Raw genomic sequence first — 19,035 nt, forward strand, 5'->3', positions numbered from 1 at the left:
CCCACCTGCTTCTAGGACCGGGAGAGAGGTAAGCCAAGGAGGTCTGCAAAAACCAAACAATCCTTTTGTCTCTGCTGTGGCAGGGAGATAAACTAGAAGTATACCTTTGCAAGGTCTCAGTGGGTCAACATCCTGTTCTTGTTCAAGCTCAATCAGTGATGATAACGTGGTCATTTGGCAGACAGTCACCATCAGTAAATATGGCAATACAGAAAATGTGCTTAGCTCTGTGAAAAGGTGAGGCCAGAGGTAAGGTGAAAAAAAAAAAGTCAGGTTTCACAGGCTTGAATACTGGTCAGCAGGGGCTGCCAGAAGGTGTGGCATGCTAGAGTCAGACAGACCTGGGTTTGAATTGCACTTCTTCCACTTATTAAAGTTCATCCTGCATTCCATCTCAGACTCATTTTTAGTGGCTACCTAGAGCACTGTGCTTAAAGGACTCTATGACAGATCTCAGGCCTAACAGGCAAATAGAGCCATAATGATTAAAGATGCAGCACTGGATTGAAGTGGGAGGGAGTGACAATTTGTATGGCTTATATCTAATGACCCTGAGTCCTCCAAGATCCTATCCAGACCTAATATTCTCTAATGTTCTCTCTCTCTGTGTGTGTAGACATAACCTAAGGGGAGGTCAGTGTAACCCTATTACAATATATTAATAGCATGGCTTAAATTTTCAAAAAATAAAAACAACAAACATTATTTGTATATTACAGTCTATTAAGGAGTTTTGACAGCCCGTAAGTACTTCTAACAGTCCATAAGTACTTCATAGTGTATTATGTCCTTTAGATTATTGATTTTTATGTTTGCTTTAATTTATGATGGCTTCGAAAATTATCTTTTAAGTTTAGTTACCACAAATGACTCTTTCTATTCAAATACTTAGCTTTCGTTTGTCTTGACCTAAAGTTCCAATGTAGAGAAACTAATTTCTCTATTCATAGAAATGCTACCAATTCCAAATACAACTAATGAAATCAGTTACAGGAGCAACATTGTTCTTCAATAGGAAGGCTATTAAATGTACTCGTCTAAGACAGGTCTTTCAACAAGAAAATGATGTTTAGTAATATGTGGTCATTGCAGATTTGTTTTCTTGTTAAGGTAGTATTTTGGGGTTAAAGTGTATTTTGCTCTTGTTCTTTTTTTTTTAATTTCCATTTTTATTTTAGATTCAGAGGATACATGTGCAGGCTTGTTACAAGGGTATAATGCATGATGCTGAGGTGTGGGCTTCTGTTTATCCTGTCACCCAAATAGTGAACATAGTACCCAATAGGTAGTTTTTTAACCCTTGCTCCCCTCCCTGTATCCTTTTATCATCCCAGTACCTATTGCTCCTATCTTTATATCTATGGTACCCAAGATTTTGCTCCCACTTATAAGTGTGAACACTTGATATCTGGTTTTCTGCTTCTGTGTTAATTCACTTTGCCTAATGGCCTCCATCTTTATCCATGCTGCTACAAAGAACATGATTTCATTATTTTTATGGCTGCATAGTATTCCATGGTGTATATGCACCACAATCTCTTCATCCAGTCGCCTGTTGATGGGCACCTAGGTTGATTCCATGTCTTGGCTGTTATGAATAGTGCTATGATGAACATATGAGTGCAGCTGTCTTTCTGGTAGAATATTTTCTCTTGGTTATATACCTTGTAATGTGACTGCTGGGTTAAACAGTACTATTTTTAGCTCTTTGGGAAATCTCCAAACTGCTTTCCACAGTGGTGGAACCAATTTACATTCCCCCAACAATGTATTAGCATTCCCTTTTCTGTGCATCCTTGCCAGCATATTATTTGTTGACTTTTTAATAATAGCCATTCTGACTGATATGAGATGATATCTCATTGTAGTTCTCATTTGCATTTCTCTGATGGTAAGTGATGTTGAGAAGGTTAATGTAATGTTTTACGTTTTAATTTTCAAGCCAGTGTTTTGAAGTAAAAAGCTTCAAATCTGGCCCATAGATTGTTCGTTTGGATGGCCTCTAAAATGCAGGCGCCTCTACTGGCATCCAGAGTCGCCATTCCAGTCTAATAAGCTATGGGATTGCCGTGGTCTCTCTCCAAAGGCAGGCCCTTTGGAAATCTCCTGTAATGCTTCTAACAGCCCATAAGTTACTATATTTAATGTTGCCCTTGTCTTTCTCCCTTCCCTTCTTTTTCTTTTCAGAAACAGAGCTGTCAGTCACTGCTGAGTTAGTGCCTACCTCATCATGGAACGTTTCAAGTGAACTCGACAAAGGTACACTGTGGGAGCGCAAAGGGGAGGTGAGGAGGGAGGCGTGAAACTCTGTTTTTAATCCTGGCGTGACCTTCTTTGAAATCAACTGTTTTTCAGATCACTGAAAGGAGGTGGGGTCCCAAATAAATCCCCATCTTACTTTGTCATCATTTAACATTTAATTACTTGGGATTCTATTATTTCTGGATATTTCTTCCCCCCTTGTTCCTTTCTCTTCTTCCTCTAAAATGTTCCACATGGTAAAAATGCTTCAAGATGTGAAATAGGGTCATTTCTGACCTTCCTGACACTACATCTAGTGTATCTTATTTAGGGGATTTGATTCAGCCTGAGCCAGGATTGATCAGAGCTGTTTGCTCAGTGACCTTTCACAATGAGCATTTGATGTGCTTGCAGGGTTCAGGACTGAGTATCTGGAATGTTTGTAATTGCCTGTGCATACAGATGGCAGCTTCCTGTGTGCCGGTGGGGAACAGGTGTTGTTTAGCATTAATTAAGCCCTGCCATATGCTAAGCATTGGCTCTTTTATAGATACCCTGTGTCCTGGAGTCGTACATCAGGACACATCCAAAGCCCCTGCAGTCCGGCTGAATCTACCTTTCCAGCCTTAGTTATCTTTATTCCCCATTATGCATCTCCAGTCAAATTTTTATTTCTTCTCATATGTCCTGTGCTTTTCTGATTCTCTGCTTTCGTCTTTTCACCTGGATTGCCTTTTCTTCTTTGCCAATACCCATTCTCCCCCTGTTGCAGGGTAACAAATTTCCTCTCCGTCAAGACCAAGGTTAAATTTTACATTATCCACAGTCTTGTCTAATCTCTCCAGCAGGAAGTGGCCTTTCTCTCTTTGAAACTCCCATAGCTCTATTCTCTGTTCTACTCTTCACATTTTCTATATTATATTATGGTGATTTATATACCTGTCTATCTCACCCTTGAGCCTAGAATAGAAGTTCCTTGTAGGTAGGGTTTCTATTTTGCTTTTTTCTTGGGGGGGGGTTCCCCATCACAAAATCTAGCACAAACTCTTATTCGTAAGAAACCCTCAATAAATATGTGTGGAATAATGCATCACATCTTACCTAGTGAGAAGCCATAGCTATACATATGTTGCAAATACATTCAGCAAACTTACTGAGTTGCTACTTTAGTTCAGGCATGATTCAAGGTTCTGAGATTATCATGGTAAAAGGAGCTCAAAAGTCATTGTCATAAATGGTCTTTTATGATTAGCTCTCTATTGTCCACTGATGTGGTTTGGCTGCGTTCCCACCCACATCTCATCTTGAGTTGTAGTTCCCATAATCCCCACATGTGTGGGAGGGACCAGGAGGAGATAACTGAATCATGGGGGTGGTTTTCCCCATCCTGTTCTCATGATAATGAGTTAGTTCTCATGAGATGTGATGGTTTCATAAGGGGCTTCCCCCTTCACTGGGCTGAGCACTCATTCTCTCCCCTGCTGCCCTATGAAGAGGTACCTTCTGCCATGATTTGTAAGTTTTCTGTGGCCTCCCCAGCTATGTAGAACTATGAGTCAGTTAAATCTCTTTCCTTTATAAATTACTCAGTCTTGGGAAGTTCTTTATAGCAGCATAAGAACAACTAATACATTCACTGGAAGTTATATTTCCTCTCTGAGAAGAGATAACTTTATTTTATAAAACAGCAACATGTGAAGTTATTTTGCTGGTTATACTTTACTAGGCGCTTTAGGATGGTGGAATGAAATGAGATGTCTTTTCACCTTAAATCAAAGAACATTTAGAATAATTTTTTCTATTGCTAAATTGGATCTGGACATTCTTTTTCTATTAGGTATGAAATTAGGCACTACATGTTATTCCTCTCTACCTCCAGCACCAAACACAATGCCTAGAAAGCAGTACATTTTCAACAAATATTTATAGAATATATTTAATGGAAAAGAAGAAATAAAGGACCCTAAACATTAACTTCCTACCTGCTCTGTGCCAGGGACTGTGCTGGGTGCTTTTATGTGAGCTGATTCTGCAAGTTCCTTATGGTGCCAAAAGAAAAATTTTATCATTGCACATTGCATGTTAGTGATCAGATGCCAGTTATGGCAAAAGAAAGGCATCAATGCATGCTAAGAAAGGCAGCAGAGCCAGCAGTCTAGAACCCCGCCTGCCAGACTTGGAATTTCTACCAGACCAGCACTGTAATTAGTAGTGGTTGCCCATCAAGAAGGAAGTAGTGTCTATAGTATGAACCTGCTGGCCAAAGGGAAGGATAAAGGTAAGCCCAAACTTCTTTGTTTGTTCAACACAGCCTTCCAGAGAGCATGGATGGCTTTCTGGAGGTATCAGGATGCTTGGTATTATCTTTCTCTAGAAGGCAATTAGTGTATATTCTTTAATTTCCAATTTGAATGAGAAAGAAAGAACATTCATTGGTCAAAAACTTATTGATTCCTACTCTGGTCTGGGAACTCTGTGAAAATTAGGATATAAATATAAACCAGACAAAGGCCCCTGTCCTCCATGAACTCAGAGACACATGGACAGACTGATAGCTAAATGCATAATCAAAGCCTTCTTTCAATTTGATAGACTGAGCTTTCAAGAGACACTTCTTCCAATCACAGAGAGATACTAGTGAAATATACAATGAAAGAAAAAATAATCCATTGTTGGGCTGGTACACAAAGAGGTGAAATCCATAGGCTCCAGAAATTAAGAACAAGTTCAATACTAGAGCAATGATCAGTGAGTAGGAATTAAGCAAAAGATCTCATGAAAATCTGAAAACTACGTGTACTTCCTAGGGCCTGGAGTTTCAGTATCCCATGGGGATAAGAGTTGGAGCCACAGGAAACAAACTCTCTGCATTAGGGTATGAGTGGAGAATGACTGGCCTCACTATGAAATAAGGAAAATTCTGCTGAGGATGTGATATGGAAATCTGTCAGGCACCCTGGGCCATTGGGATCACCCATGAGAAATCAAAACCTCAGCCTGTACTACATGTGGGAATGGGGTTGGGGTTCTCAGGTATTGCACAAGCCACAAACCAAGAAGATAACATAAAAGCGTGGCTTGGAATTGATTAAACTAGGAGACACAGACAGTAGCAAACCTAAAACCAGCTCTTAAAAATGTCTCAACATCCTCATGCATGAGGGTCTTCCACCAAAAACAAAATTTTTAAAATAAAAACCACCAAACAACAGTGGCAAACTCTTGCTGATGTTGGACTTACTTTAAAAAATTATAATGCCTACAAGAGAGGGGAAGAAAGCCACCATTAGCAAGTGTCAGCAGACAGAACACGTGGAAAAGTTCATACCTTAGAAACTAAAGACAGTGGACCAATTTGAGAGAGTATATGTGTTTAAAACATTTCATGGTGAAAAAGAATGTAGAAACCATGGGGCAAGTGCAAGATAAATGGCAAAAAAGGCATATTTCAAAAGAACTAAATAGACATTCTATAACTGAAGAATAGAGCTGTGGATACAAGAAAATTATCAGATGGGCTTAAAGTGATACACTCAGATGAAGAAAAATACTGATCTGGGAGATAGATGTGAGATAAAATGGTGGTTTAGAAAATGGACTTGAGCCAAGGTGACCGACTAGGTTTGAATCCTGACACCACAACCTGTTTCCTGTGACTTTTGGCAAGCCACTCAACCTGTCTGTGCTTTGGTCTTCTCCTTTGTAAGATGAGCTAATAAAAGCACCTACTGCATAGGGCCGTTGTGAAAATTCACCTGGCTAATAAATATGATAAACTCGTTGGAGAGTAAGAAGTGATATCTGTTTGGGGTTAATATGGTTATTACTTTGGGCTTGATATTAAAATATCATGGGTACTTTGACAGTCTGGTAAGGCAGGCGTATTTTAGGGTTGGGGCAGATATCTTAGAGTCTGATAAATCATCGCATTCTGGCCTTTCACACTTGAGTGTTCATTCATATAAGTGACATACTTCTTAGCTTGGCAACACAAAGTATCTTACTAATAATTTTTACCCCTACTGACTCATCTTACTTTATCTTCAGTTCCCAAATATTTAATATTCCATTTATTTGAATAGCCTGCCTCCAATTCCCTAAACATACCATTCTGTCTGCGGCCTCTATGCCTTTGTTCATGTAGCTTTCTCTGACTTCACTTGGCCAACGTCATTTGGCTAACTCTTTGTTCTTCACTTAGCTAACTCCTCTTTTACTTAAGCACACCTTACACATTCCCTCCCTCCCTGTTTCCCCACAGTGCCCTAATGGATGTGCTTCTGAATAGCACAGGCAGTATTCTTTCATTGGTGGACCTCTTGGAGAAAGAGATAGATGATTAACAAATCCTTCCATGAATCCGTTTGACCATGCCATCAACAGTGCCCCAAATTATGGGGTATCCTACTAGCCCATGTCTATTTTATCTTGTTCAGAATCCTTACCTCCCTAAATTGAAATTATCTATTTCATGCTTGTCTCTTTAAAGTCAGGGTTTGCCTTGTCTATTGCCTAATACAGTGCAGTAAGTAACATGTAGTAGGAAACGTGGCATTAAATTATTTGAGTTCAAATCCCAGTTACGGTGTGTAAATGCCTACCAGGTGTGAGGCACTTGCCAAGCAGGTTGCATGCAGCATCTGAATTCATACCACCCTTTGCAATGAACAGATAGGCAACTGAGGCTCATTTGGGTTAAATTATTTGAGGGGAAGTGCCAGGATTCCCACCAAGGCCTCAGGGCCAGGTCCAAGGACCATGTGCATTGTGACAGCCAAGTACATTCATATCCCCTCCTCTTGTGGGGCAAGTGCCCTCACACGGAGAAGCAGTAAAATGCAATCCATCTCTTGGTGGGCTTTAGTGCCTTCCTCTTCACCCAGCTGCTCTGATCCACTCGTCAGTCCCACTGCAGCTCCCCAGCCACACTCAAGCCCCTGTGTTCTGTTAAACAAGCCCAGTCACTGGCATTAACCAGTTACCTGTCTATCCTTTCCAACAGGAAATGAAATTTAAAAGAGACAAGGCCACCCTGGAAGAGCTGTTGAAAGCTACTATTGATGGCTCATGGGGGTAATTTCTGAAACAACCAAATACTACCTAAAATAAATGGATCTACAGGGGCTCAACGTCAGCTTCCCCATGAGAGTGCTGTGGGGGCGGGGTGTGATGAGGGCCTCTTTCCTCTTCTACCATCCTCAGTCACAAGAGGTCTCAGAGGTTCTCTATAGAAAGCCAAATGTTTCTTTTGGAGAAGGGACTGGAAATTGCTCCCATAGGCAGCAGAAAGGGAGGGAACCTCCTACTTAAAAAAAATACTGAGGCTTGTTTCCAACTGCAAATAGTTCCCTGTGCTGACAGACTATATTTGGGATTTTTTGTTCTGGTTTGCCTTTTTAAATGGCTTTCTTTACTAGGTTGGAGCTTTAGTAGGGAAGTGTGCAGTGTGGTTCTTATAAACATGGGCTCTAAAGTTACTATGACTCTGAGCTTCCTTTTGCTTACCTGTGGATGGAGGTATATGTATCTATTACTGTATAAGTCCATTTTCATGCAAAGACATACCCGAGACTGGGAAGAAAAAGAGGTTAATGGACTTACATTTCCACATGAATGGGGAGGCCTCACAATCATGGCAGAAGGCAGCAGGAACAAGTCAAGTCTCATCCGGATGGTGGCCGCCAAAGAGAGAGCTTGTATAGGGAAACTCCCATTTTTAAAACCATCAGATCTCATGAAACTCATTCACTATTACAAGAACAGCACAAGAAAGACCTGCCCCCATAATTCAGTCACCTCCCACCAGGTTCCTCCTAGGAATGGTAGGAGACACCTAGGAATGGTAGGAGACACATTCGAGATGAGATTTGGGTGGGTACACAGGCAAACCATATCAATGACCTAAGGTAGTTTTCCTAGCCAACTAGCATGTCTGTGGGTTTCATGCCCATGTTGTGATATATGCCCATGTTGTCTGCTTGCATGGTCACAACAGACAGATACATTCTAGACTCAGCCCCCTGGCCTGCCTCTTCCCGGGAAGCTTCACCATCAAGGCCTATGACCAGGTTCTCTAGCTCAGAAGTGGTTGCTCCCTCTTGTCCCCACTCTGTTACTTGATTTGTCCTTGGCACATCATCTATTTAAATGGTATTAACTGGCCTATTTCTGAGAGCTTGGTGCTTAGCTGGTTAGATTGGAGTCGCTGGGTCATTTTGTTGTGCTTTTCATTGCAAATATTTGGAGCTCTGGATTGAAGGTGGTAATGTAAGGATAGACTGGATCTTGCTTTGGGTCTTGGCACATGGCAAGCTGATGAACAGTCCTCCTAGGACTGAGGTGTCTGCGAGTTTATCCATCCTTGTGTTCCATCTTCAAAACTGGTAGCTGGTTGGGGTCTTAAGCAACATCTTTCTAATATTGATAGCGTCATTTTCTTTAAAGGCTGTCACCTTGCCATGATCAACTACTAAAACACTTAAAGCCTCTCTAACCTCGTATGGAAAATAGAGGAAGTGATACGGACTTGAAAGGGCCGGTGTATGAATTAAATAAAGTACAAATCCCCATCACAGTCTCTAGAATACAAAGGTATGCACTACGGGTAGTCCTCTTGACTGCCCCCTTCCCCCCAACTACCTTCTCACTCCCAAGGGGAGGACAGTATGATTTGAAAAAATAGCGCTTAACCAGGAACCTAGGTTCTACTTCCAGCAGAGCTCCATCACCAGGTCAATGACCTAGTTAAGCTCTGGGCCTGTTAAAAGGGAGGCATCAATCCTTGTTTTGGCTGCATTACCCGTTATGAGACTCCAATGCTGCGTGACACTGTATAGTAGCCACTACCCACTTGTGTCTACTGAGAATGTGAAATGTGAGGGGGAGCATCAGTGTAAAACACACTGGATCTCAAGACTTTAATATAAAAAAGAAAACATCTTACAATTTTTACATTGATTACATGTTGAAATGATATTTTCGTATATTGAATTAGTAAAATACATTAAAATTAATTTATAATACCTGGTCCTTTTTAATGTGCCTACTAGACAGTTTAAAATTACAAATATCACTTACATTTGTGGCTCACAATCTATTTCTATGAGATAACCCTGCTCTCAGGAAACAGTAGGTGAAACCTTAGGTAAATCTAACCTGTGTTTCCTCCTTGCAGCATAAAGAAATGTTCCTACATATAAAGATTTTATGTGTAAGGAATTATCATTACTGATTATAGTCTCATCACTGTTACAATTAAATTACAAATTGACCACTACTGTGATTAGGGAAAGGCAATATCTGGAGTAATTTCCCATCTGTGGAGAAAAATATTGTGGGTTAAAAGCCCAAAAACACATAGGGATTTTTTTTTTTCCTTTGGTGACAAGATCTTATTCTGTTGCCCAGGCTGGATTGCAGTGATGTGATCATGACTCACTGCAGCCTCCATCTCTCAGTCTCAAGTGATCCTCCCACTTCAGCCTCCCAAGTCACTGGGACACAAGTGCACCTCACCATGCTTTGCTAATTTTTGTATTTTTTGTAGAGACGGGGTCTCACCATGTTTCCCAGGCTTGTCGTCTCGAACTCCTAGGGTCAAGCGATCTGCCCCCTCGGCCTCCAAAAGTGCTGGGATTACAGGCATGAGCCATCACACCCAGCCAGGAACACCTTCCGGACAGGAGAGGAGGGATTCAGACATATGTGGGGAGCTTCTTGCCTGCTGTATATTTCCTGTATCCCTTGCTGGCAACCAGTTCTTACTCCCTTTGCTTATACCCAGCATAGAAGCTTGAGACATGGAAATCAGTTCCCCTTCAGCCAAGCAGCTCTCTCTCTCTGACCTGTGTTAATCCTCTTTACTTGACAAGTCTATTCATTTTAGGGAAAGGCACCAGCAAGAGGGATATGGAATTCTATCAGGAAATAGAGGGAAAATGACCCTTTATGGTCTATCTCAATTCTTCAAAACCTGCTCAAAGTGGAGAGATTTGCCATCAGCTCCCCTGCCATCCAGCCATCACCGAACCAGAAAGGGTCTTTCTCACCATGTAAGGGTCTTTCCAGCCAGTTATTCCAGCTCTTGGCACCCAGTTCCTCCTATCATTCCTCACCTCCCCATCTGCACTGTCATGGGGCATTCAACCTAGAGGAACAAGGCCCTGAGGGTGCTCTGCAGATGGCTGTGTGAGCCACACAGAACCCCACCTCCATCCTCCCAGCAGCCGCTGCCTCAGCCTTGGGCGAGCAACCGAGAAAGCTTGGAAGTGTTTGTGCTTTCATTTTTACCATTTAGAATGAGGAGAAAGCTTATCTACCTTCTATCTTGGGTCTCAGATTCCTTACTCCCTTGGTGCTATTTTCAGTAATTCCTGGCTAAGACAAGGCACATTTTTGGACTCATAAATAATAAGGCAGCCACAAAGAAAGAGCGTCTGGATTTTTCCCAGGCTGTCTTTTCCTTGCCTGTGTGTCTTTTAGTTTGCATTTAAGCCTGTCACCTCCTGTTGCACCCACTTCACAAATAGCTTTAGAATTTAACCTCAAGGTACTTCCAGAAACCTGTGGACTGGGGTCCTGTTCACAGGGATCCTGGAAATCTTTTCTAGCCCTGGGCCCATGGCTTTGGCTAACCTTATCTAAAGACTTCTGGGACTTTTGGACTTAAAAGATCTACTTGGCTAAAGGAAGGGAAAGGGAGATCATACAAAGTGCTTTACCATGGGGCTCCTGCCTCAGTTTCCTGCTTCTCCTTCTCCACCCTTACTTGTTACGCTCTAAAATCAAACTGTTCATTGTTCCTCATCCTATTTTAAGCATTTGTACAAACCTTACTGTTTGCTGTGATGAGAACACCCTCCCCCAGCCTTTTGTCATTGTTAAAGACTCAACTCAGACTTTACCACTTCCAAGAAGCCTTCCCTGACTCCACCTTCTCCCACTGGTGATCACACCTTGTTCCCCCCCATGCCAGGTGATGCTTGTTTGCATGTTTGTTCTTCTTCTCCCCATTCTTCTTTCCTCCTACAAGAAATATTATTGAAGATCTTCGTCGTTTCAAGCAAGGCCCTCATGGGTCTCCAATTCAAATAGAAGGTGACTGGGAAAAGCAGTATGGAGAGGGCTTTGAGAGAAAAAAGAACAGCATGTCAAGCTGTGAACTTCTTGAGATCAGGCGTCATGTCTTCTTTATGAGTCGTTATCTCTCCAGCATCTAGTGCAGTTGTTTGAATAAAGAGAGAAATAAATGCGTGGTGAAAATCAGAATGCCGGAGCTGAAAGATACTTTAGAGTAGATGTCCTCGAGCTTTGATGGGTGTTCGAATCACTTAGAGAGACCCAGGTTCATTGAATCAGCCGAGACCCTATTCCTCTCCATTTTTACCATCTTCCAGGTGACCCTGATGCCCACTAAAGTTTGAGGACCAGTGATAGAGCAGTAATTCTTAACCTCAGCTGTAATTGGTATCACCTGGGGAATTTTAAAAACTACTAATGCCTGGGTCTGTTCTCCTTGTTCCCCGATTTTTGTTTTATTAGTCTGGTGTGTGTGCAGCCTATGGTTTGAGAGGTTTAAAAGGTCTTCAGGTGATTCTAGTGTGCAACAAAGTTTGAGAACCACTGCTTTAGAGTTCTTCTAGGATAATCTGCCCTATAGCTTGACTCTTTCCAAAATATTCTAACAAGTGATTAATACACGATAGGTGCTTGGCACTTTGTCAATATCTGTCCTCAATTTTCTGAGGTAATATAGAAAAGACCTGAGCTTGGAGTGAGAAGTCCTTGGTTTATATTTAAGCTCTGTGGCTAACTCTAGATTCTTGAATATTGAGATCTGTTTTTTTTTTTTTTTCCATCTGTAAAATGGGGAGAATACCAGCTTTCCAGGATTATTGTAAGAATGTAACGACATTTGTGAGACAGCTGAGCACAAGCCCCAGCACTGATGAAATAAATATGGAGAAGAGTAGATAGTGACATTGATGTATTTTTTTTAAATATCTGAATGTGTTGACATAACTCCATCACTTTTTCCTTATGGACATCGGGAGTAACACCTCCCTTTCTCATGAAATAATACCAGTTATTAATAGCTACCATCTATTGAGGGCTTTTGATATGCCAAGAACCTTTTTAAGTGATTTACATGGATTGTCACATTTAATCCTCATAGTAATCCTGAGATACAGTGAAAATTCATGGATGAAAAACTGAGCCTTAGAGAAAAGTTGTATTTTGAATAGTGACCTCCTGCCCACAAAAGATATGTCCATGTCCTGAATTCTGGAACCTATGAATTTTTCTGTATTTGGAAAAGGGGTGTTTGCACATGTAATTAAACTAAGGATCTTGAGATGAGATCATCCGGTATTATCCCCAGGAGCCTAAGTGCCTACAAGTGTCCTTATAAGACAGACTCAGGGAGATTTTAGACAGACCCACAGAGGAGGAAGCACTGTGAAAATGAAAGTAGAGATTCCAGTGATGCAGCCACAAGCTCAAGAATGCCAGGGCAGCAGCCCTCACAGAAAGTAAGAGACAAAAAATGAATTCTACTCCAGGGCCCCCAGAAAGAGTGTGGCCCTGCTGGATCTTGTACTTCTACCATCCAGAAATGTGAAAGAAAAAATTCCTGTTGTTTTAAGCCACTAAGTTTGTGATAATATGTTACAGCAACGTTAGGAAACTCAGAGAGATTTAAGCAACTTGCCCTAAGTCACAAAGCTGTGAACCCAGAATTCAAACCCATTTTCTTAACCAGTATATTATATTGCCTGTAAGCTGAATTGAATTTGTCATCAAATGTCTTGGATTCATTTATTCAACAAATCTTTATTCCGTACCTACCATGGACAAGGCCTGTACTGGCTGAAGATACAGTAATGAAAAAGACAGAAACATTCTTGCCTTTGCATACTCCACAATTTAGTGGAAGAGCAAAACTTTCAGCAAGTACTTTCACATACACAAATACTGAAAATCATTTAATCCCAGCAGTGATAGATGCTGCAAAGGAGATGAATGAAAAGAATAAGACTTATCCTGGGATATAGTATCAGATCCATCTGACATAGGCCCAGCTAATGGCTGAGGTAGGGGTCAGCTCTTTATTCCCTCTGGCCTGTTTCCTGAGGGTTCGAGGGCCTACAGCTCCACTTCAGCCCTCCTGAGCTTGTGGAAGTTGGTCCACAAACAGGGCAAGTCCATTATTTGCGGAAGAAGACCCACAAAAGAAGAAAGGCAGTAAAGAGTTTGGCGGACAGCGAGCTCTGCAACCTGTTGCAGACTTTATTGTGAGACAGTGGAGTGTGTGGAAACTTCTTTTAGACAAACTTGGAAAATCTTGCCTTCCTGTACCAAGCAAGATTTCCTGTAGGGCCATGAGAAGCTCACTTATTATCTCTTTAGTTCCAAGCTATATTACTTCAGGGAAGTTTCTGACAAGGATTCATACTTAAGTATCTCTTTGTCTGGGTTTATTTTGTCAAATGCTTATTTGCTTTAAAAAAAAAAATGCCATGAGTCTTAGCTGGTCTAGCAGTTTAGGAAGTTCAAATCCCCACATACCTCAGAGGCAGAGCTCCTAGTCTCTACCTTGATTGCTGCAAATACCTTATTTTATAGCCATTTTCAGGAAATGATTCCATTCTCTGTGGGCCCAAAGTCAGGCCTAACCAACTCTCGCCATTGGACTATGGTTGTATAGAATTAAAATTGACCTACAAGAATTTTCTATCCATGACCTTTTGTTGTCTTCTGAACTCAGAAACCTAGATTATTCCCAAAGATCCTTGCCAGGACTTCAAGTTCAACTCCAATGTTCCCAGTAGTTACATTCATTTCTTCATTCAACAAGTATTTATTGAGCACCAGCCACGTGTCAGGCACTGTGCTGAGGATACAGAGGTGAAAATACAAAATTCCTCTCTCATGTGCCTTGCTTTCTGGTGGAGTCAGCAAATCCCTGTGTGGGAAGTACTATTGTACCTGACACTTCCCTGAGCACCATTTAATTTGCCATAAAAACTCCACAAGGCACATAGTATTATGTCCATTTCATAGACAGGAACACAAGTTCAAAGTAAAATGATTCAGCTAGTAAATGCAGAACCCGAACTCAAATCCAGGTTTTCCTGGCTACCAAGCCCATGTTCTCCATGACTACTTATTTCTAAAATAATGATCTGTGTATATAGGGAGGAAAGAAAGAAGGGGCTTGGAAGACTTTTTGCTGGTAGGATATCCTTTCTGGAAGGGGCTATTCTTGATTATCTTTAGGTGGTTTTTCTTATTGGTGCTTTTTCTTTGATTTTTATCTTTTCTTCAAAAAATATCTTATACTTTTGTAGTCAGATAAAAAAATATGTCAAAGACATAATCATTTTAAAACTCATATATACCCCTAAGAATTGAAAACAGGTATTTAAACAAATGCAGGTATACACATATTCACAACTGTATTACTCACAGTAGCCAAAAGATGGAAGCAGCTTAAATGTCCATCCATGGAATGACTGGTAAACCAAGAATGGGACAGACATAATGATGGAATATTATTTAGCCATAAAAATGAATGAAGTTCTGATACATGCCATAACATGGATAAATTTCAAAAACATTATGCTGAGTGAAAGAAGCCAGACCTAAAAGGTCACATGTATGATTTCATTCATGTGAAATATTCAGAAGAGATAAATGCACAGAGGCAGATATTGGATTTGTTGCCGGGGGCTGGCTAGAGCGGGAAAAGGGAGCAATCACTTTATAGAAACAGACTTCCTTTTGGGCCACCAGATGTGTTTTCCAATTGGATAGAAATGGTGATTGCACAGCATTGTCAGTGTACTAAACAAAAATAAGAAAACTCTAAATAAACAAAATAGTCACATTGAAGAGGTTTGGCCTTGCTATTCTTCTGTACTGCCAGGTCTCTGAATGTTACGAAAATAGCTTTAATATTGCAATGCTAACTGTTTTTACTTAGTGCTGCAGCCCCAGTTTCGAGTAAGAGCTCTGGCATGTCCACTAATAAAGTAACCCTGGGCCATTCACTAACCCTCTCTGGACTTCTGTGTCCTCAGTTGTCATGCAAGGGTAAAAATGTCCACTGAAGTCATTCCCAGATCCTAACATGATAACGCTGTGCTTTGTAAACTGTAAACTAACTTGAATATGTGTTTCTTTATTTTTATGTCAAGAAACAGTAGGTGATCTGAAATTATCTCTGTTTACCAAGCATCTGTGTTAAAAGAACTATGAGCATAAGGGGTAAGATCTTGGTAAAGGGTCTATTTAGAGGCCATACTTTCTGTTGATGTTCATATTGCTGTTTTTTGTTCGTGGGTGTTTTGGTTTTGTTTTTACTTTATAATAAAGTTATTCATGTAAAAAGGAATGTTTGGGGCTAGGAGAAATGTTGAGGTAATGGAAAACTCTAACAATGAGATCATACATTGAAGACAAGAGCTCAGGGAAAGCCTTTCTGCTGTTGACAGGCATTTTTCTGCGAAGAATTCCCAATAGGAATAAAATATTGCTGATGATAGTCGAGTCAGACTTTTGTCCTGGAGCACAGGCAAATCATAGGTAGACCTTGAGATACTGGCCTTGCAATGAGTATCACTTTGGTACCAAGTGACAGAGGATGCTATCATCCTGCATCGAATCAGGTGAGCCCACTGTAGCCCATCCCTCCAGTCCACCCAAACCAGTTAGACAGTGCCTTCCCAGATCTCAGCAGCCCTCATCCTGCCCAGAGAGGAATTTGGAGAAGGCCTGGGGAAATCTTGAAAAACTACCTCAGCATCCACCCAAACGGCTTAGGTCCTCTTTCCCAGGGTCAGCTCAAGCAGGAGACTTCTAGCAGGAAGATAGATGGCTCCCAGCAGCTCAGCAATTTTAAGGTAAGGTGGGCCTGATGGGTCACCTGTACCATTTATTGCTCTTATCCTTAAATCTTTTTCTTACAAACAAACAAACGGACAAAAAACACTAGCCCTTGCAAAATCTAAACATATTTATTTATTGTAGAAAATCTAGAAAATAAAATGAAGCCAAAATTATGTTACTGCTAACAGATATTCTTTTATTCTTTTAATTCTTTTAATTACGTTACTGCTAACAGATAATCTGTTATTTTTATGCATATGTTTTATAGATATATTTACTGAAATAGAATCATATTGAAGCATTCTCTTTTGTAAACAACATTTGTTTCTTACCAACAATTTCACAAACATCATTCTGTGCCTCTGTCACCAGGCTGAGTGCAGTGGCATGCTCTGGGCTCACTGCAACCTCCACCTACTGGGTTCAAGTGATTCCCCTGCCTCAGCCTCCCGAGTAGCTGGGACTGTAGGTGCCATGCCCAGCTAATTTTTTGTATTTTAGTAGAGACAGAGTTTCACCATACTGGTGAGGATGGTCTCCACGTCCTGACCTCATGATCCACCTGCCTCGGCTTCCCAAAGTGCTGGGATTACAGGTGTAAGCCACTGCGCCTGGCCTAAATTTAGTTCTTATCTAAGACACTGATATAGCTGTTAGCAGGAAAAGGATGTAGACACAGCCTCTATCATGATTACACTTTGTCTTGTTGCCAGTATGGAGAACTACCTCTCTTCTCTTACAAATGCGTATAGTTTAGATCTTGTTTTTAAAATAATTTTCACTGATTTCAGCATCTTCCTGTTTCTCTCATCTGTCCTCAAGATGCTCACAGTCTAGTGGGAGAAACAGAGCAAATGAAGTGAGCATATAATACATTTGGGGAAGTTTGGGATAAAGCTTTGTGGAGGTGACATTTGAGTTGGGTATTATAGGATGCACAGGTGTTTGCTAAATAGGAAGCAGATTAAGGACACATCTGGCCATGACCCACATCTCTCTTTAGCCCACATGAATGCCGATATTGCATGCCTATTTTCTCTCACAGTTCCTGCTGTTTTTCTGCAAGCAGTGTTTTCTCACTCACAATTAGATTTTTATTCTTGGCATTCTAAAAGATGCAGTTGTGATTCAGAAATGCTAAGAAGAAAGAATATGCTCCATTCTTTAGGTAGAGGACTTAAAAAATTTTTTGGATACATACTAGGTGTATATATTTATGGGTTATTTGAGATATTTTGGTACAGGCATGCAATGTGTAATAATTACATCTTGGAAAATTGGGTATCTATTCCCTCAAGCATTTATCCTTTGTGTTACAAACCAATTATACTCTTTTAGTTATTTTAAAATGTACATTTAAATTATTATTGTCTATAATACCCCTGTTGGGCTATCAATACTAAGTCTTATTCATTCTTTAAAAAATATGGAACACTTCATGAATTTGCATGTCATCTTTGCCCAGGGGCCATGCTAATCTTCTCTGTATTGTTCTGATTTTAGTATATGTGCTGCCACAGTAAGCCCTAGAGGAATTTTTAAGATGTATTCAGATCATTGAACATCCTGTGTCATTCATGTCTTTTTTTCAGTACTAGTTTTATGATCATTACTTCATATATATATATATATATATATATATATTTTTTAATTGTACTTTAGGTTCTGGGGTACATGTGCAGATCATGCAGCGTTGTTGCATAGGTGCATACATAACCAAGTGGTTTGCTGCCTCCATTCCCCCTTCATCTATATCTAGAATTTCTCCCCACATTATCCCTCCCCACCCTCCCCACCCCCTGCTGTCCCTCCCCTAGCTCCTATATTTATATTAATGAAAATAATTATTATTAACATACTTAGAGTACCTTCCACATGCTAGGTGCTTTGAATGATACCTTATGTTTATTATCTCCTTTTACCATTAACAAAGAAGAAATCTGAGCTCAGAGAGGTTGAGTAACCTAAGGTCATGATGCAACTCATAAAGCAGCAAAACAGATTTGAACGTTGGTTTCTCTGTCTCCTAAGCCTGACCATTTACATTTTCTTATTCTATCCAATTGTTCAATATACTCTCTGACTCTCTTTCTTGGTCTTTACCCATTGATTCTTCTCTGTAATTGCCCTTTGGATTAGTCTGCTAGGGCTGCCATAACAAGATACCACACACTGTGTGACTTAAACAACAGAAATGTATTGTATTACACTTCTGGAGGCTGGGAAGTCCAAGATCAAGGTCCAGCAGTGATCACTTTCTAGTGAAGGCTCTCCTTCTGGCTGGTGGATGGCCACTGCCTTTTTGCTCTGCCCTTGCATGGCAGAAAGAGACAGACTGACAAGTCTCTTTTATTTTCATGAGGCCAACAATCTTACCAGATTAGGGCCCCACCCTTATTACCTTATTTAATGTTACCTCCTAAAAGCCCTATCTTTTTTCTTTTTTGAGATGGAATTTTAGTCTGTTGCCTGGGCTGAGTGCAATGACACAATCTCAGCTCATGACAACTTCCACCTCCCAGGTTCAAGTGATTCTCCTGCCTCAGTCTCCTGAGTAGCTGGGATTACAGGCATGCATCACCATGCCTGACTAATTTTATATTTTTAGTAGAGACAGGGTTTCTCCATGTTGGTCAGGCTGGTCTCAAACTCCCAACCTCAGGTGATCCACCCACCTCAGCCTCCCAAAGTGCTAGGATTACAAGTGTGAGCTACAGCACCCGGCCCAAGCCCTATCTTTAAAATACAGTCACATTGGAGTTAGGCTTCAACCCTAACTTCAATATAAGTTTTGGAGAAACACAGTGCAGTCCATTGTACCATTCTTAAAATATTGCATGTATTTTTTCCATGGTTTTGCTTATGCTGTTTTACCAGCATAAGCTTTCTGTCTTTCAAAATCTT

At 40.7% G+C, this 19,035-nt stretch overlaps 1 protein-coding gene and 1 non-coding gene across 2 annotated transcripts in view; one reads left to right on the top strand and one right to left on the bottom strand.

Annotated features, from left to right (window-relative positions):
• ROR1 (receptor tyrosine kinase like orphan receptor 1) overlaps positions 1 to 19,035 on the top strand; it is a 415,703-nt gene that overhangs the window by 231,534 nt on the left and 165,134 nt on the right. Inside the window, exon 2 of the mRNA XM_039474389.2 lies at positions 2,188 to 2,259. Coding sequence (XP_039330323.1) covers positions 2,188 to 2,259 — 72 coding nt within the window. The remainder of the gene's footprint in view (positions 1 to 2,187; positions 2,260 to 19,035) is intronic.
• Positions 17,552 to 17,658, bottom strand: LOC120366150 (U6 spliceosomal RNA). Its single transcript, XR_005580898.2, has one exon. It is a non-coding gene; the product is annotated as a U6 spliceosomal RNA (small nuclear RNA).

The sequence above is a fragment of the Saimiri boliviensis genome, chromosome 11, assembly GCF_048565385.1.
Source record: "Saimiri boliviensis isolate mSaiBol1 chromosome 11, mSaiBol1.pri, whole genome shotgun sequence".
NCBI lineage: Eukaryota > Metazoa > Chordata > Mammalia > Primates > Cebidae > Saimiri > Saimiri boliviensis.